A 27607-nucleotide genomic window follows, 5' to 3' on the forward strand; every position below is an offset into this window, starting at 1 on the left:
AATTTTCCGGGATCAAAAGTAGCCTATGTCCTTCCCCGGGATGCAAGCTATCTCTATACAAAATTTCATCAAAATCGGTTAAACGGATGGGTCGTGAAAAGCTAGCAGACAGACGGACAGACAGACACAACTTTCGCATTTATAATATTAAGTGACTATATTAAGTATCGAAAAGTGAACTCTCGATTTGGTCCTGAATCGAGGATAATATTATGACAAATGGCGATATGGCTATGGTGAAGTAAAACCAAAGAAAAATGGGGCTACTTCAGGGCTACCTGCGTCAAATATTTACCCTTATATTTATTTATTCAACTAATATTTGACGCCTGCCAGATGACGTCGAAGCTTCGACGTTTTGTTAGAAGTTCCATAACTGTCGTGCCTACTTATTTCTGTGCCTCAGTGGACCACACGCACACATACACATAAACTTACACGTAAACACACAAATGTCTCGTTGAGTCATCCGTGTCCCTCGCAGTCATAATATAACCAGAGATATCGCATTATGTAAATGGCCGACCGGACATTGTAAGAGCCCATATTAATAAAGTATGGCCGTATCGAAAAACACCTATTTCGTATAAAATAATCACTTTAATCAGGTTTACTAGTCCCACCGTGTACAAAGATGTTATTTTTATACTTATTAACACGTTTGTACTTACTTGACTACTATCACATAATTATATGAAGTTATGTGCCAATGTAAGCGACAAGGATAATGTAGGTATTGTGTGCGACCGGTCGAGATGGCAACCGGGGTAGGGATGCCCCGCACACCCGCACAGCCCCTGCGCTAACCTGGTGCGGGATAGCGCGGGTGATGTGCAGGCGTGCGAGGCGTCCCTCCGCCTCATACCCCCATTGCCATATCAACCTATCGCGTACTTTACTACTTTACCTAACGGGAGGTATATAGTAGGTGATAGTATGTATAACAAGACATAGTGAAAAATGTAAACTATGACATTACGACGATTAATATAGCGGTGGTAGTTGTTCGAGGGGTCTTTAACTTTTCGGAGTTACTAAGTAACTAAGTATGTGTGTTTTAAGCTAATAAATAGCACTTGCTCTAACGTTGAAAGAAAACGTACCTCAAAGGTATGTAAAGTCTGCCAATCTGCACTTGGCCAGCGTGACAGGCCAAAACCGTTTTCATTCTGAGAGGGGACCCGTGCTCTGTAGTGAGCCAGCGATTGGTTGATTATGATGATGATGATGATGACGACTCATAAATTCAGAGTCGCTACGGTTAGATTTTATGTAAAAGTAGCACCTTAGCCAATAATCGTATAAGAGTAAACTCGCCAAAAATTACCGAGAATTCAAATTAACAATTCCGTCACCGTTTTCGAAAATTTTCGAAAAAATACGATCGCTCGATAAGTTACAACTTTTAATGTTAAGAAACATACGCACATTAGCGGGCCCTTTAAAAAAAGAAAAAAGGCCCAGGTATATGTATGACCATGAATGATACGGCCTGACGCTTGGGCGGGAGGGTTAGCATAAACATGGCTATTATTTATTTTTATAGGCTATGAAGCGCAACATTTAATTTTATTATAGTGTTATGATTACGTGTAATTTTATTATAATAATTTTATTATAAGCATTGATAACTAGGCAATTATAAGTAATAAGCTATTATAATCTAGGTAATTCCCGGTATACCTACGTTGCAACATGACTCGCGCGCCACCTATTGTAATTGATAATTTTATGTCAGAAACCTTCACACAAGTTAATCGGATAAGATAGAAACTAGATAGGTAACGAAAAAAAACCATAATATTATGTTAAATTATAGGTATGTATTAATATAGGAGCGGGTTGCGAAGGAGTGACAGTGACGTTGCATTTTTCGATTTTACGTCAACTGTCATCCTGCCGCAACCTGCGCCTTACTTCACGAGCCGTCTCAGTGAAACGGTAGGTATACTTACAAAAATATAATACTTTGGAAGCAAAGCGTGCTGTAATAAATCATTATAGTACGCGGTAGAAAATATTGTACATTGGCCTTTGGATAGAGATAGCGGTGTCGTAGACCGACAAAACGTCACATAGGTAAGAGTGACAGAGACAACGCTCTACGAAGCCGAAACCCCTTTCCAAAAGGTCGATGTACAATATTTTCTGCCGCCTATACTGTAACTTTATTGTATTGACATAAAAACTATGACAGTTAATTTTTAGGTCAAAGATATAATATACATAGGTAAGTATATCTTTACTTATTTTTTTGCCCACGGTACAGACTATCTCAGTCGAAAATTTTTGGAATACCGGCGGGCGGGCGATCATATCACACTAAACGCGGGTTCGATTCCCGACAACCGGTCTAGACGACTCTATTCAATATACTTATACGAATGAATATTTATTTTTACAACAAATATAAAGGCTAAGATATTTCATATCTTTTTGTTTGGGTAACATTTAAGTTTGCAGATAGTAAGACAATATGCGACTCAAGTCTCAAATGTTAATTGATGCGGGTTTCAGTCCATTAGGCAAAGATACTGGGCTTGATAACCGTTGACAATAACGAAATTTATTTCTGAGGAGAAAGGAAACCCCGATACATTCATCTTCTCTCTTTTTTGTTGATATCTTGCGCTTGCCTACTTTTTCACCAAATGGTAAGAGATGGTGTAGTCCAATCAGTTTTTCTACTTTTAGGGATGTCGTCCTATTTTAGGGTGAAACGACTAATAATAGGTATGGCTTAGGGCATTTAATCAATCGTCTACCAATCCGCACATGGCCAGCGTGGTAGACTATGGCCAAAACCCTTCTCACTCTGAGAGGAGACAGACCCGTGCTCTGTTGTGAGCCGGCGATGGGTTGATCATGATGAGGACACATAACTATTTGTATAGTACGCGACAGGTCGAGATGGCAATCGGGGTGGGGACGACCCGCAAACCCGCACAGCCCCTGCAGCGCTAACGCTGTGCGGAATAGCGTGGGTGACGTACGGATGTGCGGGGCGTACCCTCGCCTCATACCCCGATTGTCATCTCGACCTGTCTCGTACCTTTTTTTTTTTTTTTGTTTGTCTTGTACCTACTAAAGGTATACTGTCACAACGATACGCGATATGTAAAACTTAACCGTACAAAATGGCTCTGGCTAAACAAACTTACAATTGCTAGCATGATAGTCTTTATTTGTATTTAACAGAAGGTAAAATTTTGTGTGAGTGTTATTTGTTATAAGAATTATAAATGTTGAGAGTTCTCGCCATAATGTTTGAGGCCAGTAACATTAAGTTAGGTTAACTGTGGGTTAACTATTGTTTGTTATACCTACTATGCTAAGCAATGCCTACGTCTCTGAATACATGATACACATTTTATGAAGGCAGGTAAAAATCTTAATAATGAGCGAGACAACAATACCTACCAACAATACTTTACGAATATAAACTAAACCTTGATCAATGTATCAAATTCCTAATATGATTCGGTTGTTTCTTAGACTTTGAAGATTCTATGTCTGCCTGTTGAAATAACAAAAAATGCGTAAGTAACATAATTTAAAAAAAAAAAACTGTAGATATTTCAGTTTAATTATTTCCTACTGCCATTAATCATAAGAATGGTAAAAATAGGCAAAAAGGAATTTTAAGAATGTCATAAGCGCCATAGGTTGGCCTGTATAGTCAAATCAAGTCTAATCTGAACACAAGACGTACGACCTGCGCATTGTACAAAAACCGGCCAAGTGCGAGTCAGGCTCGCGCAACGAGGGTTCCGCACTACAGTTGTATTTTTTCGACATTTTGCAGGATAATTCAAAAACTATGAAACATAAAAACAAATAAAAATCTGTTTTAGAATGCACAGGTGAAGACCTTTCACATGATACCCCACTTGATATAGTTATCTTACTTAGAAAGTTGAAAATACTAATTATTAGTTAATGACCACAATTTAATTTTTTTTGTGTGATGCAACCCTAAATTCACGGTTTTCAGATTTTTCCCCAAATGTCAGCTATAAGATCTCTACCTGCCAAATTTCATTATTCTAGGTCAACGGGAAGCACCCTGTAGGTTTCTTGACAGACAGACAGACAACAAAGTGATCCTATAAGGGTTCCGTTTTTCCTTTTGAGGTACGGAACCCTAAAAACAGATCTCAGCCGGGCTTGTCAATAATCCTTATTTTTTTTATTATTCAGATACAAGTTAGCTCTTGACTGCTATCTCACCTGGTGGTAAGTGATGATGCAGTCTAAGATGATAGCGGGCTAACCTGGAAGGGGTATGACAGTTTTTATTAAACCCTTTGGTTTCTACACGGCATGAAGTAATTGGTAGGGTGGTAACTAGCCACGGCCGAAGCCTCCCACCAGACCACACCAGAAATTTAGAAATTATAAAATTCCAAACCCCTGCCAGGAATCGAACCCGGGACCTCCCACTATTAACACAGCGCTTACCACTGCGCCAGGGAGGTCGTCATCCACGTCCTTATGGACCAAGAGAGGTAATATAACAGCTCTAGGATATAACCGCACGCGTCCGACTTATTGGTCGGTTCCATAAAAACAATTACGGTCACACGGACTCTATAATTGAATTATTATTAGAAAATTACTGGTTAACTTAATAATAAGGGGGCGTCAGCTGCACTGCGTAATTTTCGACACTAATTTAATATACTTTGACGAATTTTTTACACCTTTATAACCTGTTATCTCCCAAAGCCACCATGACCCAAGACTCATAGTTGCCGTTCATTTGTCCTTGTGTTGTGGACAATAAGTAGAGCCTCAATAGCTCAACTGGTAAAGGAGTGGACTGAAAACCGAAAGGTCGCTTCAAACCCCCGCTCGTTGCACTATTGTCGTACCTACTCCTAGCACAAGCTTCACGCTTAGTTGGAGAGGAAAGGGGAATATTAGTCATTTAACATGGCTAATATTCTTTTTAAAAAAAAACCTTTCAACGTTTATAAAATGACGAAGGTCTGACACACACTGGCTCTCTCTCTCTCTCTAGCTTTAGACCTACGCAAACCGCCATATTGCAACCTCAGATTGGATTACTTGTTTTGCGCGCACTATACCTAGGGTACTTGAAATAAATGATTTTTCCGTAAATATAAATATTGTAAGAGTTACGTAGAATAACAATTGGTTACGACGTTTGATGTCACTGCTGTAACGAGATACGCCTCGCAAACGATCGCGTTACGTCCATTGTCGACTTAGGTATCCTGACTCTAAAGTCTAAACACTAGACGAATACTTTAGCGTTCAACTTAGGCACATAGCGGGATGATAGTCTTTGTTATTTTATAACTTTGTTATGACTACGAGTTACGACCTTAATAATAATATATTACAATGATGTTACAGCTAAAGTAAGTAAAGGATAGGCACAAGAGTAGGTAAGTATGAAATATCGTAATAATTTAGTATGAAAGTCTAGCGCTTGCGAGTTTTCTTTTTATAGCTCTTTATAAATTTTGTTTACCGGTTGCCATTCTCTACCCAGCCATATGTTAAGAACTAATGATGTCTTCAAGACTCCCGGCATCTCATATTATGCTCATAATACCTTGATTCTTCTGTATTCAAATCTTTCAAGCCTCGTAAATATCGCTTCACCGAAATCGAGGTACAAAATATGTTATTATAATTAAAAAGAAAATATAATCTGCACAAATAGCAATTTATTTAAATTATTGCTTATTGGAGCACCTTGGGGTCATAATAATGTTTTTGGGACCTTAAAGTTGTTCGCACATTACCTTCAGAAAGTCGCCCGCAGGCGCCGCAATGCATGTATCAAATTCCACGCTCTTTTCAGGTATCGCTGCGTCATGCAATATATCTAATTGCTGAAAGTCGTGACCCTTTCCAAGAATTATTTTTGGAATTTAGGGATAATAATGCGCCGGGCTCCCAGATTCTCTTGCATACAGCCATTGACTTATATATTACTTCGTATGGACAGGGTTATTGAACAAACAAAATGGCACCGACTCATTGGTGCTTATTGAACCAATGCAACCTCAATGACGTCTGCATTTCAAACGGATCGTTCATTAGTATCTAAGAGATGGCGCTGATTTATTTGGTTTCTAAACCGTGAAAAATTTTATTCGCTTGACCATATCTTGTCATTTATATCGATGCAACAAATCGAAATCAAAACAGTTATGCTTATGACAAACACGATACAATGCACAGATGTAGAGAATGCATTCGCCAATTTTGTTCTATGACATAACTGTTCAAAAGCACGGTTTACCCATAAATTAAGGACTAAAAATCCTCTAGAGTCGACTTTTGACATGACTATGCACTATAATAATTGATGAAATTGACGTTAAAAGTTACGACGCTCGAGTTCTATAAACTTTAGGGACATGTAAAATGTTATATTAACCCTACTGAAATATGCGTCACTTGCGGTCCGAGCGATTTAATGCAGTTCGTCCTCTAATGTGCGTACAGCTTTATGCGATTCGATCATGAATGAAATTTTTTCGATATGATTCCGGTTTCGTGTCGTAAATAGGGTTTATATTATTATTAGCAGTTTGTTATTTGCATATTATTTTGTATTTTCATACACACAATAATATTCAAAAGAGTTTGACCCCACCATTTTTAAAACTTCAACATGCACTCAGCACTTTATCTTGTCATAAAAATACGAAGGGGTTTACTCGAATACGGATTTAATCAAACTGTTCAAGATTTAACGAATATAACCCTACGTGCGACCTCATCCGCTGAATTTAGTCTTTTTAATATAATTCAATGCGAACTCTTTGATTTTCCGGAATAAAAAGTAGCCTTTGCGGCCGTCTCTCTCTGTACAAGCTCTGTACCAATTTTCGTTAAGATCGGTACAATTAATAGCTCGTGAAAAGGTAACAGACAGACAGCCACTTTCGCATTTAAAATATTATTACAAGCTTATGCTCGCGACTTCGTCCGCTTGGAACACACAAATTTCACCTCTTTAGGGATTGAATTTTCGAAAATCCTTTCTTAGCGGATGCCTACGTCATAATAGCTATCTATATATTATATTTAATATACTTATTTTTGCCGGTGTATTAAAATAACTTATAAAGACGAACACATCAGTAGTAAAAATCTCTTTTTTAAATCTCGAGCATGGAAAAAATTATATTTTTTTATCTTAACAAGTTCTTATCTTCGTAAAAATGTGTGGGCCGATCGATCAAGCTTAAAAAATTTTCAGAAACCTTATTACCATTGCATAAGGTGCACTTTACGCTAAAAAAAACTGTAGATCTACAATGCTAAATTAAGTCTGCAGTTTAAACCACTCATGTGTATTTGTAATAAGGTTGATTTTGGTTTGAATTAGCGATTTCGTTTTTCGTTTTAAAGCGATTTGTTTTCGAGTGCAGCACGTCAAAAGTAAATTTTTATATCCTTTTTCGTGTAAAATAAGTTTAAAGCTATTATTTTTTATGTATTTTAAACTGGGTATTATTGGAAAGGCTTATTTTAACTTGGACGACGTATGGCCTACACTTCACGCACCTGGAAGCCATTACCAGAATGAAAGTCTCCTATTGTATTGTAGTTACCTACATTGTTAATCAAGGAATAACAAGCGTATAACTTACACTACCCAACATAGAAAATCTACGTAAGTATGTCAATCAGTTTTCCTTAGCTTGCATCAAAGCAAACCAATCGCATAAACCTTCTCTGAGAAATTCGTAAGCGATACGATTTGCCTTGTACTTTATTTAGATCTTCTGGAGTTAGATTTTTCACTCATATCATGATAACATCGCGGCGGGGAGGAGCGATGCACGCACAACAGACGGAACCCAGAATGAAGAAGAAGATAACATCGCGGTTCGCGGTTTCAGCCAGAAGCTAATTGTTTAGCGTTTTTAATTAAACGTGCAGGAAACAGTACCTTACGATACGTGTGACTTAAGTTATCCATTATAGCACGGCGTTTCGTGCTCAAGTCACGGGAATTAAATATCTAAATATATAAAAGGAAAAGGGAATCACTTTTCCTTTTATATATTTAGAAGACGAACAGACGTCGAAGTATTCCATGTTTCTCTCTCTTTTCAACTTTGTCTAAGTCTGAGCTAAGGCAAGGTACGTCTCAGAAAGTGGATTTATTTGCAAAACAATAAACCCTTGGAAACCAACCAAAGGGTTCAATTATCCCATAAACTAAGTTGGAATCTAAGTTATTCAATTAAGACTTTGCCGCATTCCTAGGCAATAAAGTCATAAATGGCAATTAAAATCAACTAGACGTTTCGCTGAATGCTCCATTAACCGTATGAGCTGCGACACGAGGGTCAAGTCGTAAAAATACGGTGCATATGAACGATTTTGTATGCATTTGTATGAGTTTTTTTGCTGAGCGTTTTTGTGCTGAGGCCACAGAGGAAGAAGTTGAGTATATCTTAATATATAAAAAGAAAAACTGACTGACTGACCGATCTATCAACGTACGTACAGCTTAAATTACTCGACCAATCGGGCTGTGGCATGCAGATAGCTAGACATCCGCTAAGAAAAGATTATTATTGAAAATTCAATCCCTAAGGGGGTGAAATAGGGGTTTGAAATTTGCGTACTAGCAAACAACTAACCTATGCTCGCGACTTCGTCCGCGTGGACTACACAAATCTCAAACCCCTATTTCACCCCCTTAGGAATTGAATTTTCAAAAACCTTTCTTAGCGGATGCCTACGTCATAATAGCGATCTGCATGCCAAATTTCAGCCCGATCCGTCCAGTAGTTGAGTTGTGCGTTGATAGATCAGTTAGTCAGTCAGTCAGTCACCTTTTGCTTTTATATTATATTTAGACGAGCAGACATCGAAGTATTCTATATGTGTTGCTGGTTGCATGTGTAATTTCCTTTCAAATACGAAACCGATTTTTTTTTTCAAAAATACGTTGATTGGTATTTATTGTACTGCATACATCCGCAGATTGTTTTTTAAAAAAGTGCATGTAAAAATAAACGGTTCAGAAACAAAACAAATCAATATTCCAATATATTGGAGGTAATAACTTTCATAAATTGACTCGTTTCGTACGCCATATTTACTTCCCGTCCACCCACTCGCAGGAATATATTCACAACTGGCAGATAACCCCGGCTGCGTTCGCGTATTTTATGCTTTGTCCTCTAATACTGAAATACTTGTAAAGTTTTCTACCTACTGTAGAACTTTGACGTGGAACACAACGAACCACAAGCTCAATTCGCTATTCTATATCAATCAATCAATCAGCCTGTTTGCGTCCACTGTTGCACATAGGCCTTCCAAAGAGACCTTCTCTGACCTATGGCCGTCTCCAGGATGCGAGCTAACTCTGTACCAAGTAGGTACATAACACCTGAAACTTAGTTCATGTGGATTTAGGTTTTTTAAAATCTCGTAGGAACTCTTTGATTTTCCGCGAACAAAAGTAGCCAATGCCCATAAGGCCCTGAGTGGGATGCAAGCTAACTAACTCTGTAGGTAATAAGAGTCAAAATCCTGAGAGAGAGAGAGATGGGCCATAAAAAGCTTCAAACTACTGGACGGATCGGGCTGAAATTTGGCACAAAGTTAGATGTTATGACGTAGGCATCCGCTAAGAAAGGGTTTTTGAAAATTCAACCCCTAAGGGCGTAATTTATGTATGTAGTCCAAGCGGTCGTCCGCGTAGACTACCTACAGAAATCACGGAAGAAGTCGCGGAAATAAGCTAGTAATACATGAGGGCAGCAATAAGGCCGCTCTTGCACCCTTTTTATAGTTTCTTCTGTATCTTGTATTGTTTTCCTGTACGTATATAATGTGAGTGTGGAATAATGATATCTAGATAAGATTTTTTGATGATTTTGAAAGAACTGAAAAAGCACGGAAGTTAGACAAAAGCAAAAGTCGTTATTTCCACAATAAACAGACAGACAAACAAAGCTTAACATAGCCGATTCGCTCTAAGAATGGAAACATGAGATGAGATCGATCGGTCAACAGGCGATAAGGCTCTGATCGCGTAAAGCTAACGGTTTCCAGATGCTTATGCTTGGAGCACACTGAATGAGGACAGCTACTTATAGTACGCGACAGGTTGAAATGGCCATCGGGGAGGGAATTTCCCGCACACCCGCACAGTTACCACGCTAACCCGGTGCGGGTGTCCCCCGCCTCTTACCCTGGTTGCCATCTCGACCTGTCGCGGAGTTTTATTATAATATTATATTATGTATATTAGTCTTTCTGATCTAATCTAATCCCTGTACTGTCCACATCTGGGCAAAGGCCTCCCTCCCATTTTTCCACTCTATACTGTGCCTCTTCAGGCCACGTACCTAACTGCTTTAAATTTTACTAGTCTTTCTATTAATATAAAATCTAGATTAATCTAATTCATTCACTAGACTGGAGTCTAAGAAAGCGATTAAGTTAGTTTCATCACCATCATTAAATCAGCTGCTCAATTGCGGTAGAATGACAGCTACAACGTCACGATCGTAATCACTTCTGAGTTCTGATTGGTTGACGCCCGCTCACTATTAGCTACAATGCATTGTTGCAAACAAGAATCGCACAAATTCAGCCAATTACAACAATTGAGATTGTAATAATGATTGATGCAGTGTTTACGAAATCGACCTACTGTTTAATCTCCACTATTTTTTAAGGTTCCGTACCCGAAGAGTGCCAACGGGATCCTAGTACTAAGCCTCCGCTGTCAGTCTAACAGTCTGTATGTCAGCGGGCCGTTCCCATGAACCGTTATGGTGCCGCCAAATGCTTGCGACAAGCGAACAGCAAGCATGTAGACTGGTGTTGGCGTATTCTTGCCAACGCTTTAGAGCGTTTTCTATTGACAGGCAAGCCAGCTGTTGTGGTGTTTGCCGATGCTTGCTGTATGTTGTTTGCCACAAGCATCTGGCGGCACCATAATAAATATTGAAATTTTCGCAGTGTGTATTTATGTAAATTAAAAAAAAAACGTACATCCGTGCGAAGCTGGAGCGGGTCGCTAGTATAAATATAATATTATCGCATCTTAGTGTAAAACATTCCTAAGAGTCTAAATATGTATTAGAACATTTCATGCTTGTTTGTAAATTGTAACGTGTCCGCGACAGGTTGTGCTGGCAATCGGGGTGTAAGGCGGGGGAACGCCCCGCAGACCCCCACCCCACCCGCGCTTGCCCGCACCGGGTTAGCGCGGGGGCTGTGAGGGTGTGCGGGGCGTTCCCTGCCCGATTGCCATTTCGACCTATAGCGTACTATATCTGTCGGACTGATTGAAGTGCAAAATAATAAATCTCTCTAAGTCTAAACTTATTAATAACTTATACACTTATAAAGAGCGTAACAGTCTTCTACTCGGGAGGTCGGGGGTTCGATCCCAGGCACGCACCTCTTGCTTTTCGAAGTCATGTGCGTTTTAAGCAACTTTAAATATCACTTACTTTAACAGTGAAAGAACACCGTGAGGAAACCGGCATGACTTATGGAGATTATGGAGAACTTAGGCTCGTGTGTGAAGTCTGTCAATCCGCACTTGGCCATCCCTTATCATTCTCAGAGGAGACCCGTGCTCAATTGTAAACCAAAAATGGGTTGATTATGATGATGTCATCACCATCTTAATTAAACCCATTGTCGGCTACCAACATTCCTACATTTCTAATAACATAGAAACAGTCCTAACCATCTACACTTAGTTACTTTTACGCATTGGACTATTTCACAGTTGTTCATATAAGGAGTCTTCAGACGAAATACCATAAGCCTGCACTTTTTCGCGCCATTAAAATAACTTGGGTCTACAAGACCCCCGCGGGTCCGTGTAGCGAATACTCGGGATGCTCAAACGTATCAACTTAGAATATTTTCTGCGAACTAAACTGTCTTTAAGGCTGTACGATTTGACGAGGTTTCATGGTGTTGATAAAGGGTTTTTTTTTTAAATTACATAATGATCGTATTTGGAATAAAAATAACAGACTTCGATTTGTGTGTAAAAATAACACACCTAATATCTTCTATGTTAATTAATTCATCTAATGCGTGGTTGAAAAGTGTAGACGTAGGTACAATGTTGGTCGATCTCGGGCACGCACCTCTCTTTTCGGATTTGTGTAAGAAACTTGATTTAACGGTGAAGGAAAACATCGTGAAACATCTGCCTGAGAATTTTCCATAATGTTCTCAAAGGTATGTGGAGTCTGCCAATCCGCATTTGGCCAGCGTAGTGGAGTATCTAATGGGGATCACTAAAATGGAACCTAGCTTCAAAAGAAAATATCGAAATGAAAATGAAAATAAAGATAAAGTCGATCATAATCTTCTAAATATATAAAAGGAAACGGTGACTGACTGACTGACTGACTGACTGATCTATCAACGCACAGCTTAAACTACTGGACGGATCGGGCTGAAATTTGGCATGCAGATAGCTATTATGACGTAGGCATCCGCTAAGAAAGGATTTTCGAAAATTCAACCTCTAAGGGGGTAAAACAGGGGTTTGAAATTTGTGTAGTCCACGCGGACGAAGTCGCGGGCGTAAGCTAGTAATATTTTAATACTTACTTATGTTAAAATGCAAAAATGTGACTGTCTGTTTGCTACTTTTTCGCAGCCCATCTGTTAACCGTTTTTGACGTTGATACAGAGATAGCTTGCATGGTGCATCCCGGTGACGGACATAGGCTACTTTTTCGCAAAAAGTCAAAGCATTCCCACGCTATGTAAAAAAATCTAAATCTATATGAATAAAGTTGCGAATATCATGTGTTTGGCACAGAAATAGCTTGCATCCTGGACACGGATATAGACTACTTTTTATCCAGGAAAATCGGAGAGTTCCTGTGGGATTTTAACAAACCACATGGACGAGGTTGCAGGCATTATCTACTTGCTACATATATAGCTTGCATCTTGGAGACAGACGTACTTAGATTACTTTTTATCCCGGAGTTCTCACGGGATTTTTAAAACGTAAATCCACGCGGCTGAAGTCGCGGGCATTGTCTAGTTCTCTAAAAAGTAAACAAATCATGTGAACCCAGACGCAATCACAAATTAGAATTTATTATCTAAACCCAATCGCTCTCTCTATACAATATACAGATTTGGCCTCGTCTACACTTTTATTATATTTGTTTCGGCTCATATCAATATTGTTTAGACAGTCGGACTTTCTCGTGATTATGCACGATGACAAGTTATTTTGAATGGCCAAACACAGAATAGCTCGAGGGGAAAGTCGGTAAAGCACTTGACCTAGCTGTAACTTAACTGTTAAAACTTTAATATACAAGTTTGAATGTTTTTCTTTTCTGTCGTAATCTTCAACTGTTTTTAACGTTTTTAGGGCTTCATACCCGAAGGATTCCAACGAGGCTATTACTAAGCCTCGGCTGTCCGCCCGTCTGTTTGTCTGTCAGCGGGCTGTCTCATGAACCGAAATAGGAAAATACATAGTTGAAATTTTCACAGTGTGTATTTCTGTTACCGGTGAAAGGGTTTTTGAAATCGATGAGTGGTTTTTATTATTCTTCATAATCGCAACATTTACATAAATCTTCTATCTAAATAATATATAAAAGGAAAAGCTGACTGACTGATAGCTACCAACGCACAGCTCAAACTACTGTACGGATCGGGCTGATAGCTTTTATTATGTAGGCATCTACGTAATAATAGCTATCATTATTACGTAGGGATCGGCATGATAGCTGTTATTACGTAGGCATCTGCTAAGAAAGGTTTTTTGAAAATTCAACCCCTAAGGGGGTGCAATAGGGGTTTGAAATTTGTGTAGTCCACGCGGACGAAGTCGCGAGCATAATTGCTAGTCAACCTATAAATCAAGTTGTTCTTGACAAGTTCCGGAAACACTAGGGTCTGCCCTATTACTTTGATATGCTACCAGTTTTTACGGCTATCGGATTAATATCCGTTCAGTAAATAATCGAATTAATGTGAAGCTGCGTATGAAATTAGTATATTACTGTATCAAAATGTTAAACGGTGTAACTAAACTAAAAAAATGTACAAACAAACCACGCCGTAACATAGAATGTGTTTTACAAAATTCCTACAAGCGGTCAAGAAAAAAAAGTACAAAAAACCAAACGTTGTGGCCGGTTTCGACACAAAAAGTCTTGTTAGGTAACTAAGATAGAATTGTATAGAGTTGTTTTTAGTGTGATTTTGTTGGTTTTTATATGTTGGAGTTGTATACTCGTGGATTTTAATTTAGGTTTTTTTTACAATTTCATCGCAAATATGTAGTATTTTGGCTACCTTATGAATTTTAAATGGTTTTATTTTGCATTATTTTTCGTCAGTAAATTTAATTAATTACGAATCAAAAGTAGTTACCTTGTTTGTTTTACATTCTTAAATTTACACAAGCATACCTTTACCTATATACATATTGTTTTATTAAAAAAGGATAAGGTTAAATTAGAAAAACATGCAAATAATTAAAAAGGTTTTGTTTGAAAGTGTAACTTTTCTACTTATTGTTTTAACAATTATATTTCAATAAATAAAACACTAAACCTTTATTGTCATTTGTCACTAATTTTGTTGTATACAATTTTGAACTAAATTAAATTGACCGGTCTTAATTTAGTGCTATCCTTTTCCACAGGGACATTATTAATGAAATATTATTATCTTTAATAACTGCATCGTTGGTATAGTCACTAGTGGTTAGCATATTCGACTGTGGACGACGAGTCCCTGGGTTCCCGGGCCAGGCCAAAAATAAGTTTTGGGCTTTTCTGTTAAGAAATTTCGAATACTAGCCCAGAGTTAGGAAGTTCGCGGTGTGTCACCCACGTGCCTCGGAGAGCACGGAAAGGCGTCGGACCTGCGTTTGATCTCTCGCCGGTCTTGTTGGATTTCCGTCCCATTGGGCTATGACAGTGAGAGAATAGAGTGCACCTGTGTTTGCACACACAACTGTTCACTTATTTCCCGCGCACCATATGTAGATTGGCCGCCGTGGCCGAAATTCGGTCGGGAGCACATTCTTAAAAACGTGTTAAAAACGAGGCCCTGCCTTCTGAGGAAATAAATTGTTATAAAGGGAAAGGTATACATTTAAACCTGAACCATTTCAAAAATTATTAGCCACGATGTTTGTTAGTAAAAAAAAACTACTAAGATAAATTATTGTATTTTCTAAGCCTTAAAATAAGATAATATTGGTATTGGTGGTAATAACATCTCTAGGATATAACCGCACGCGTCCCGACTTATTGGTCGGTTCCATAAAAACAATTACGGTCACACGGGCTCTATAATTGAATTATTATTAGAAAATTACTGGTTAACTTAATAATTGGGGGGCGTCAGCTGCACTGTGTAATTTTCGACACTAATATAGTTATTTGTTTATAAAAGTTTCACAACTCCTTGCTGTTAGGTTGTTTCTTTGAGTTGTGATATTTTTAGGTTCGATTAAAAAAAAAAGGCAAAGTGAGACTTGAGCTGTTTTGAGATATATCTGTGTTTATATAACTATGCTTTTGCTTGTATTCATCTATCGTTCAAGATCTTTTGCTTAAATTTTCGGGAAATTATTGAATTGCCTATAAAAAGTAACTTTATTTTTAAGTTTACGTATGTACCTTATTAATTATCATAACTACATCATCATAATATTACAAATTCAAAACTAACAAACAAAAAGAGTACAATAAGTAGGTGGCTACCTTTTTGAAACTTTGTAGTCTACGCGGATGAAGTGGCGGGCATAAGCTAGTCAAACATAAACCAGTACCCTTATTATTAATGCGAAAGTGTGTTGGTTTGTTGGTATGTCCTTCAATCACGTCGCAACGGAACAACGAATCGACGTGTTTTTTTGCATGGGTATAGATAAATACCTGGAGAGTGACATAGGCTATTTTTATCCCGGAAAATCAAAGAGTTCCCATGGGATTTTTAAAAACCTAATTCCACACGGACGAAGTAGCGGGCATCAGCTAGTATTTTATACTTACTGAGAACAGATTACTTACAATTCGAAATATTCCAAGTCCGGAAAGACTTATCCTAATAAAAAGCTCTTATCGGAACATCGGAGGCAATTATAATATTAACACAGACAGAAGTACGTACGTCAATCAAATGTAGGATTAGGTATTTATTTGACGTGGCCACTTCATTACTGAGCTGTGTATTAAAGGTGCTTTTATAGCTAACGAGACGATATCGTAACGTAATCGTGTCTGTCCTAAAGACGTTTCTTTAGTGAATTTTATTCTTGAAATAAAGAGTTTATTTAAAACAAAAGCAACAAAAAATGCGGAACCGGCAGGATTTGAACCTGCTTCTACCCGGAGCACCATCGATCAACTAAGCTAGGCCATGACAGACTAGGATAGGTTCGAATCCTGCTGGCTCCGCCATTTTTGATATGTATTTAAAAAAATATTTAAGTGTAGGTAAAAAACACTATGATAGAAATTAGAAAAACAAACAAAATTTTAGATCCGCGCGAGTTACAAAATTCCAGTTCGTTGGAAAGCCTGGAGCACCGCAGAGACGTAAGCTCCCTTTGGAATTCCATCGCCTTGAAAATGGTGGAGTGCTTGGAGGGGTTTTTGACCTCATTCCACCCTCCTTTTTCTACAACCGCGCCGCACGCCACCGTAAGCAATTTCACCCTCACTACCCGGGTGCCTGTTGCACTTGTGCCGCTGGTTGTGTCAGATCTGTTTTTCTACGCACATGCAAACTGTGGAATTGGATTTCAACATGGGGTTATTCAAAAGGCAGATCACCAAATTCTTGAAAGACCAGCAAGATTCCTCTGGTGCTGCAAATGTTCATGGGCAGCGAGAATCACTTAACATCACCTGACCCAGCGAGAATCTCACATCAAATGACCCGCCTGCTTGTTTTTCCGCTATTTTTATTAAAAAAAGCCGCAAAAGGAGATTTTTCAGTGCCGGAAACTCGTCGTTAGCAGCATAAGGCGCGCCTTAAAAATAGTGTGCAAACAAAAATTTCATGTTACCGCCGACCTCTGCTAAAATCAGTCGTTGTTGTCGTCGTTTCAACCAAGAGACATGCTCTGCTGGACATAGGTCTCTTGTAGGGAGTTTTACACCTCACTATCTTGCGCCGCTTGTATCCAGCGGCTCTCTGCGATCCGTTTGATGTCGCCTATCCACCTAGTGAAGGTCTACCGACACTGCACTCTCCAATGCGACGTCACTATATCTATCAGTCTATTGGTTCTTCGAACTTCTGTTCTATTGGTTCTGTTTTACAACTGGGTTACTCTCGTTCTTCTACGAATCTCCTTATTTCTGTTTGATCACATAATATATTCCTCTATAAGCAGTACCTCATCTAGTATAAAAAAGAAATGAATCAAACTACGACGACATTACCTATTAAATTCCGATCAGCATTTTATTCGAGACTTCTTTTTTGTTAATACATAGTAAAAAACGCACTCATATGATAAAATTAAATATTTATAAAGTGCATACTAATTTATAAAATTGATTTACGCATTGAATCACGAGTTCTCTATGGCTCCTAAATTACATTCACCGACACACACACACACACACACGCACCCGCGCTCGGTAGGTTTCAGGTTACCGGAAAACAAATCAATTATGATACATCTGTTTTTATTTTATGTTCAAAAAAACAGTTACAGCTATATCTTAGTTAAAAATACGGTAGTTTATTTTAAGCTTGTTTACTTTATTGATTCACGATTGAGTCTTATAACTTCTGAAATAATGAACATACTTATATACCTATCTATAGTCCACGACAGGTTGAGATAGCAATCGTGGTATAAGGCGGGTGGACACTCCGCGCACCCGCACGTCACCCGCGCTATCCCGCACCGGCTTAGCGCAGAGGCTTTGCGGGTGTGCGGGGCGTCCCCACCCCAATTTTTATTTTTTTTTATTTTTTTATTATAAAGGCACACAAAACAGGTTTCAGCTATAAATGGTCCAAAAAAAAAAAAACAATAGATTAAGATCTAAGCGGTAACCCTAAATATGTGTACACAACAATTCTTAAATAAATATATGCACTAACTAACTGATAAGATACAATTTATAAAAACACAGAAAAAAGAAATACAAGAAAATTAACTATGAAAAATATACTTAAAGTGGAGAAGATGCAAAATGTTCATTTTTAAATGTGTTCAAATTATTATTAAAAATGTCAATATTACGGTTAGCTGTGAAAAGATCATTGCCATCTCGATCTGTCGGGAATTATGAATTCGAAAGTGTTTCTGTCTGTCTGTCCGCTAGCTTTTCACGACCCATCCGTTTAAAAGATTTACTTTGGTCGACCTTCATCGGCGTGGGTTTGGGTTTCTAAAAATCCCGTGGGAACACTTCGATTTCCCGGGATATAAAGTAGCCTACGTCACTCTTCTTCTGACTGACTGACTTACTGACTGACTGACTGACTGATCAATCAGCGCAAAGCTCAATCTACTGGACGGATGGGTATGAAATTTGGCATGCAGAAAGCTATTATGACGAAGATGTCCGCTAAGAAAGGATGTTTCAAAATTCAACCCCTAAAGGGGTAAAATAGGGTATTAAAATTTGTGTAGTCCACGCGGACGAAGTCGCGGACATAAGCTAGTGTGGATATAAAATTAGTAGTGATTGTAGGGATTGGCAAACATGATTGGGAAATTTCGTAACTATAAGTAGGTAATCATATTAAGTGTTTTGCCTATACCTACGTAGTACGTACAAAGTCGCGGGCGTCTGGTATGTTTCAATATAAGTCCCGCAAATTGTTAAAGCGCGTGGCCGCCATTTTAGTGACCTCAGCACTAGACTGAAGTTTCGAGCTGATGGTATATTTTTATTTTGGCTGACGTCAAAATGACGTCATGTAAACGAGACGCGCAATAACAATTTGCGGGACTTATAACCGTTAAAACAATAAAGCTGGTTTTGATATCGCGACATCGCGTGCCTATACGCCTTTCGATAAAATAGATGTCATCATAAAATGTCACCATGGAATGAATCATTTACTGCAAATTGAAAATAGTGATTTAATCAATGCCCTCTCAGCATAGAAGCTTAACTAAATAACAAACTAGAATCCATAATTAATTAATTAGTCACCATTGACTTATATATTACTACGTATGGACAGGGTTATTGAACAAACAAAATGGCACCAACTCATTGGTGCGTATGCACCAATGCAACCTCAGTGACGTCTTGATTTCAAACGGGTCGTTCATTAGTATCTAAGAGGTGGCGCTGATTTATTTGGTTTCTAAACCGTGAAAAGTTTTGTTCGCTTGGGAATATCGTGTCATTTATATCGATGTTAGTCACAGTAGCTAATATTTTACGAGACGTGGATAAAAATGTAGTAGCATATAGTATGTACAACCTTACAAACAAAATACCAACGCAAAATGTTGCAAACATGTCGAGTCTGGTCGAGATCTGATTAAGAGGTAGGAATCCGTAGATACCGAAAAATTATTTGGTATAATGCGTAAAAATGACTTTTTACGCGCCATTTCAATTTTTTGTATCAAATTTCATGTTAAAACTACTATTTTATCCTTATTATAAAGGTGAACCGTAGTTTAGACCCCATAGAGTTAAAATGGCGCGTGAGAAATCATTTTGCACGGACTATACAAGTCGTGATTAAAAAAATCACGATTACCCTGCCAAAAAACGGACTAAAAAGTATTTTTTCATATTTGAAAATGACGCCATTCAGCCGCCATACATACCACATAGATCCAAACCAGCCCCCTAATTGTGTAAGAATAACCATTTCATGGCTATCGCAATCGTCAAGAATTCTGCCCTTTGATTGGCTGTGAAAAAATGTAAACAGCGAATCAACCAATCAAAGGGCAGAATTTCTTGACGATTGCGATAGCCATGAATTGGTTATTCTTACACAATTGGGGGGCTGTTCAGGTTCAGGAAGTTATGTAAAATATAGAAACCTTTTGTTATCTAGTTTAGTTCAGTATCTTAGATATTATTTATGAGAGGAATGTGCAACATCCACATAAACGCAAGGGAGTTTCAGGATGTTAAGTTGAAAGGTACATTTATTATTTGGTCCAAAAAAAATATACATATATACATGAAACCTGAAATGTCACACACCTTTTTTGGGCAGTTGAGTAAATAGTAGAGTGAAATATGAACTCAGCAGTGGTAATTTTAGAAGAGTTGTTGCTGTGTTTATTGCCATTGTTTATTATTATTATTAAATAGGTATAAAAGGTGGATAATTCCTTAGATTGGAAAAGGATTAGAATATCATAGTAGTAAGCAATTAAGGGCCCTGTATGATGGAAAAGATATACTATAGTAGATTTAGATACCTCTGTGTAGTTGTGTGTGTGATAGATCAACCTTTGCAGTTGCATCATTAGCTAGCATTACATTAAACACCTATTTTCAATGTATTTGCACGAGTAAACATTGTATTTGTAACAAAATTATTATTGAAATAATTTACCGTAATGGTGTTTTAAGGTGTTCGTTTTCCAGTCCAATTACCTAATTAAACAAAATGATTTACCGTAAATCGTAATCGGATCGACGGTTCAATGTGTTTATTCTCCAGTCCAATTAATTTAACATAAAATTTAAACGAAATAATTTACCGTCGTCACACACACTGTTCGTTCCGCTCCAATTAGTTCAACATATTATATTTTTCACGAAATAATTTAACAAAGGCGGAAAAATATTGAATTTCTACAAAATAAGCTTACTAAAACTATAACACTTGTTTTAAATTTAATTCACAAGTAGGTTCGTCTTAAATGATTATCATATTTTGATGTAAGTTGATAATATATAACCTGATCCGATATAAAACCTGTTTGGATCTTGAGACACGGAATGATAAGCATGTTCATTCATATCATGACATATATCTGTATGACATGTTTGTGCGGGAATCGAACCCGCAAATCGTGGTACGTGATAGCCGTGAGATAGGTACCTACATAGCATTGATAAAAACGTAACTATATTTTTTAATAAAACTTTTGTAGGTATACGGAGCAACAGTGTTAAAACAAAAAATAATTAAATTGTTTGTATCATGTACCTATTCTTCAACGTCGTAATTTTAATAGAATATTTCCAATCTCATAATAACACCTGAGGCGTCCTTATAATCACCATTTTTATATGGTAATAATTTTTATTAACACGCTCACAAACTCCTAAATGCCTTCAGGGTTTATGACAGGTCTGCAGAGTTTTGCAGACTTGTCTATCGCAGTTTCAATAGCCTGAACTAACTTTTATTTTACATTGTTGCAGATCGCGAGTAAGATGTCGAAGAGAGAAGAATAAGAGTTCCTGCTGACAACATGGCGACCTTTACGCAGATTGTTGAGGATAGAAAAGACGTAAATAAACAATGTGGAACCGATAGACTGCCTACTCTAAAAGACATTGAAAAAGACACTGAAACAGTAGCACATAACAAATTAAAAACAGCAACCACTGATATGGACTGCTACAGAATAAAAAATCCTTGCCTCCTATATAATAATTTCAGATACAAAAAAGAACTATCAAGGGTGGCCATGAAAAGAGAATATGGTTTCTATAGCTATTGTTTTATTAGTGTTTGCTTAAGTTTCATATTGGGATTACTTATCGGAGTTGCAATAGTGGGATCTCCCGAAACAAGAGTGATTTCTCCTAGTTATAGTCCTAGAAAATTAGTGAGAATAAATACTACTCGAGATGGACATTCGAGAAGTTTAAATTCTCTAAAATTGACTGATAATTTTAAGGTAGACAAAGATTATATATTTTCCGAAAAAGAAAAAGACAGATTTGCAACTGTTTCGTTTACGGGTGCTATTGAACCCCATAAATACAAAATGGACGTGTATCCGAAGGGACTCACGGATGATATGAAAGAAATTTTAAAAGATAATAAAGTGTCTCGTCATAAGCACACTATACTAAATGTTATCAATACAACTTCACATGTACCCAATGACGAAACAGTTTTATATGAAAACATTTACTGGGGTCCCGAAGTAGAAAATTCAATGCCTCAGGGTTATGGCGAGAATTCAGCTGAAATATGGGAGAGATACGTAAACCAAAGCGAAATCGTTAAAATGGAAACAGGCTGCGGAAGAATGCAGAATCGATTAGTAACTTTTAGAGATGGAATTCAAGCTTGCGTGCGCTATAGACAGAATACGGATCAAATACAGGGAGAAATCTTTAGTTTCTATGTAGCAAGACTGTTGAATTTAACAAATGTTGCTCCTTCCGTCGTCAAAGTCGTTGATTTAAAAGATAAACTATGGCAAAGTGTCACTAATGATATAGCCACAGCACAATGGAACACGAATCGTGCTGTAGTATTAACTCAATACATACCAAGCTTAGAACCAGCAACTATACCGGAAGTTTTTAAACCGTCCACTAGACATTTAAATAAAATCGATGTTTTTAAAATTTCCTTTAAAGAAAACGCTACAAGTGACACAAGTAAGCAAATTTTGATAGACAAATTGAGACTGAAAAATGTTAAAACGAAGAAAGAAGAAGTAGAAAATTTCGACTACATAGATGCGAAACTGAATAGAAAAACTATAGATTTGTTTGTGGAGTTAGCGCAATGGTCTGACCTCATAATATTTGACTACCTAACGGCGAATTTAGATAGAATTGTAAATAATTTATTTAATTATCAATGGAATATAAATATTATGGATGGTCCAGCGCACAATCTGGCAAGAAAAATGGACAGTGGACTTTTGCTGTTCTTGGACAATGAATCTGGACTTTTACATGGTTATAGACTGCTAAAAAAATATAACATGTACCATAGTCTGATGCTTGATAATTTGTGTGTTTTTAGAAAAAAGACAGTTGATGCGTTAAAGCTTTTATACGACACATCAATTGGTTCAAAACTCAGTGATATATTTCATACGAAAAATAATGCAGTAATTAGAGACATTTTACCACCTTTGCCGGAGAAAAATGCGAAGATTTTACACGACAGGATAGGAAAGGTGTTGAGTCAAATAGAGAAGTGTGAACAGACTTTTCTTAATACTAGATAGAGGTTCCAATTATGCTCGCACTGTCTTTATTTTAAACATTTAAGAATCTTGCATTTAACAATTTATTATTTTTCTTCGTATTAGATATCAGTGTATGAAGGACAATTATTAATTTATTTGATATTCTAAAATGATCCATACATAATCGTTCTAAAATTACCGATGAAAATTTGTTTTATTGTAAAAAAAACACATTTTTACTGAACGATAATAATATAAAATGTGAGGTGTAAAATAAAGTGCGAGCAAATTTTTGTAATATTTTTTTAGAATTATAAGCATTTTTCGATACCAAATATCTTTATTTATTGTAAAAATAAATATATGTGCCAGTAATTATTATTATTGTTTGTGGTGATATTTAAAACTGTTAGATATTTTGTATTATATTAATTGTAAATAATATGTAAAACTGCTGTTGATCTGCGTAGATTCTGTGATGTTTTCAAATTTAAAGATTTTTCTTAGAATTTGCCAACTGTTAATATTCCCATTCATGTTGTTTTCCCATCAAATTTTTGTGTACTCGATTATTAAGATTTGAGACTTCTGAAATAAAATTTCCCCTCATTTTCGTAATACATTTAGTTAACAAGCAAGTTTGTTTTGAACAATAATTACAGAAAAATTCTCGTAGAAACTCGTAACGTGTGATAATTCGCATGAAGACCCATTAAGTAATAATTACAATTAAGAAATCATAATACAAATGTAAACAAAACAAAGTGTGTCACTACTTGTTTCTCCGACAAATTTTCTGTTTAAATTAAATATTTATCTTTTAAGGGCACATTTTTCTATTTTTCTATTTATATTTATATTCAGATTTAATAGCCAAATAACTTTTGAATGGGGTTTGACAGTTTTTGTACCTATAAGAAATCTTCAAAACGTCAAATTCATTTATCAGATAAAAGTTATTTGACGATTGAAAAACCTTCCCTAAGAGCTAGCGCGCATCACGGTGTATTTCCGTACGTTTTTTCCCGCAAAATCTGTGAACTATAGAACTATATGGAAGCGCGCGCACTGCGGAATTTATTTTCGCACCGGATTTTGATACATTTAAATTCAAAACGGATTTTAAAATGCACCGCAATTCGCCGCGCCGTGGCTAGCTCTAAGTCCGCTAAGGAAAAATAATTATTTTTTCCTACCAAAAAATTCAATGAAATCAAACGATAAGTACTTCTCCGTCAGGGTTTAAAAGAAATTCGTCACATGTTCTTACGTCACGGTCACAGCGAGCTTTAACTTGAAAATATGTAAATAAATGTAAAATATATGTAATTATAATAAATAAAATGAATCTCAAAGAATGCCTTTTGTTATTTATATTTTTGGGGAACACTGCACATCATACATAATTTATAGTTAAGGGGAAGAACTTTCTTATAGATCAGTAGATAGTAGTATACTTACGAAGTCGAGCGCTGAGTATGTGTTAAATTCCATTTCAAATATGATAAAACTAGCATTTTTCCTGCAATTTCGCCGCGTGGATTTAGATTTCTTGAAGATTCCATTGGTAAAGTGGGCTATTATAAAAAAATCTACAAAATCTCTTATTTTTCAACCTAGTGGTTTGAATAATTAGGTACACCTAATTTGATAGGTATAGGTGTATTTGGTGTAGGTATTTGCTCAGTGTTTAGGATCTATATTACTAGATTTAGAAATATATTGAAACTGTCAATATTGTTATATTTCTGTCAAATTCGGTTAACTGTGATTAATATTAGATACCTATTAGTAAGCAGAAGAGTCCAGATAATCTACGTGATACGTGATTTTTTGCATGAGTATAGTTTAAAACCTGGAGAGTGACATAGGCTACATAGCATAAGTATAGGCTCGGAAAATTAAAGAGTTCCCACGGGATTTTTAAAAACATAAATCCCCGCATACGAAGTCGCGGGCATCAGCTTGTATTATATATGTTACCGGCAGTGTGTGTAATTCAGTCATTCTATAGGACACCTAGCTATTCCATGAAAAAAAATTATGATAAAAAATTTTTACAAAAAAAATAAAAACCGACTTCGTTACACAAACACTAAAAATTGAAAAATAATTTAATTTATTACCCAATGTATTATGTATACAAGAGTTAATATAGTTCCATAATAATGCTTTTTGGTGCCGGTGCCAATTAGCTTTCGCGAATCGTCTAGAATTCATATTTTTATGGGACTCCACCATGGCACCTCATTGGCACCGACCCCAAAAAATATTATTATGGAACTATATTAACTCTTGTATACATAATACATTGGGTAATAAATTAAATTATTTTTCAATTTTTAGTGTTTGTGTAACGAAGTCGGTTTTTATTTTTTTTGTAAAATTTTTTTATTTCACAATTTTTAGTGGCCCCATGGAATTATGCTATTACTGGTTAAAAGTCTACTGTTTACTAAGCTATTACACTGATCGCGAGCAATTTACTCTTATCCGTTGAGGAGTTCCAGTATCTATCTTCGAAGATGTTCATCAGATCTTCACCAAATTGAAATGGGACCAACTTTGAAGTATACCCTTTCAAACAAAAAAAGAATTTTCAAAATCGGTCTAGGCGTTTTCGAGTAATCGGGGAACATACATAAAAAATAAAAAAATAAAAAAAAAAAAAAGATTCCGACGAATTGAGAACCTCCTCCTTTTTTTGAAGTCGGTTAAAAAGTATAAAAATATACAATCAATCGATTATTACCACTTCAGAAACTTATTATTACCATTACATAAGTTTCTTAGGCATTGTATACAATTCTTAGGCATAACATACAATTCGTTAATGCTCGTATATGTATGAAAATGTATTATACCGTAGAATTAGTCAATAAATAAAAATAAAACACAGATAAACTAAGAATTATGGCGATTATCATGGTGTTCATGGTGATAATGCTCATCATACCTGATCAGATTATCATCATGATTCTGAGTTTATGTGTTTTAATTTTCATAACGATGGTGATCATGATTATGGTGATGACAATGATGAAGATGATGATGGGGATGATGATGATGATGGGGATGATGATGTTGATGATGATAAAAAATATGAAGGTTTTCGAAATGCGCTACGCCAGGAGACTCGCTTCGTCGCCCCTTCATTTAGCTTCGCCTACTCGACCTTTATTTCGCTACGGAGGTCGTCGGCTCGTTTCATTCAGGCTTCAGCTGCGTGGAGTCGGGATGCTAAGATTTCGTTCTGGGAAAAGTATGAAATAAAAAATATTTTATACATTTCCTGAATGTTTTAAGTATTTTGCAGAATGCCAAGGTATTCTATAAAATACCAGACTATACAGATTGACGGTAACATATACAACTTAAAACTGAAAGAAACCCTTCCAATCAGCATTAATACAAAACCGATTATTTGGCGATTGAAAATCTAGAAAAAGGACTACAAGTACTCGTAAATACTACAAGTAAGTAAAAGATAGACAAGAGAAACGAGAAATAATAAATAGAAAAAATATTGAGCATGAAAAATGTCAAGTACGAGATAGTGCATCGCCTTAACAAAAACCAACAGTTTAGTTTGTATGCTGTCCGCCTCCGGCTACCGACCTAATGTAATCTTTAGCACCACTATTAACCTTTATCTATTAATATCTGTAAAGTTTGAACTTACGCCGCGCCGTATTGAAATCCATATCGAAGGCGTATAGACAAAAGTTCAGTTTTACAGATTTTGCCCTCGAATGCCGTGTTATCCGTGGCACAAAATACCAATTACCAACTATAGTACGCGACAGGTCGAGATGGCATTCGGGGGAAAACGCCCCGCACATCCGCACAGCCCCCGTGCTAGCCCGGTGCGGGACAGCTCTCCCCCATCTCGACTTGTCGCGTACTATAGGTATGCCTGTGGTAGTGAAGAATTGAAGATGCAATATAAGATGGAAGTGAGCTAACTTGGAAAGGCTATGGCCTAATATACCTCTAATCGGTTTCTAGTTTCTACGCTGCATTGTACCGAAACTCTAAATCGCTTGGTAGGTTGTCTGTGCTGTTAGGTTGGTCCAGCCTTCCACCAGACCAGACCAAAGACAATTTGGAAATCGTAAATTCCTAAATCGCCTCAGTCGGGTCGAACCCTACCGTACCGTACCGTAAGTGTAGTAATGTATGTACTTTATCCCGGAAAATCAAAGAATTCACACGGAATTATAAAAACCTAAATCCATGCGGATAATGTTACGGGCATCATCTATTTCAAGTTAGTTAAGATTTAAGGTGTAATAACTTAAGTTATAATTGTTAGGGCGGGTACGGACTCATCCGATCTGAGTCCGTGAAAATCCGTTTCGAAGTAGTAGCTTATGACATAATGTGACGTAGATATTTTTATATCCGCATTTTCACGGATTTGGATCGGATGAGTGATCGCTCTCAGCCGTAGAATTAACTGCAAAAGAATGAATTGCTACCGTACTTTATTTTAAACTA

The 27607-nt window shown here is 36.9% G+C and overlaps 1 protein-coding gene across 1 annotated transcript in view; it reads left to right on the forward strand.

The window, feature by feature from the left end:
• Positions 1-24459, forward strand: part of fj (four-jointed box kinase) — a 46576-nt gene extending 22117 nt beyond the window's left edge. The window contains exon 2 of the mRNA XM_034972114.2: positions 21369-24459. Coding sequence (XP_034828005.1) covers positions 21419-23146 — 1728 coding nt within the window. The 5' untranslated portion in view covers positions 21369-21418 and the 3' untranslated portion in view covers positions 23147-24459. The remainder of the gene's footprint in view (positions 1-21368) is intronic.
• The last annotated feature ends 3148 nt before the right edge of the window (positions 24460-27607 follow it).

This window comes from Maniola hyperantus, chromosome 9 (assembly GCF_902806685.2).
Source record: "Maniola hyperantus chromosome 9, iAphHyp1.2, whole genome shotgun sequence".
In the NCBI taxonomy this organism is placed as follows: Eukaryota; Metazoa; Arthropoda; class Insecta; order Lepidoptera; family Nymphalidae; genus Maniola; species Maniola hyperantus.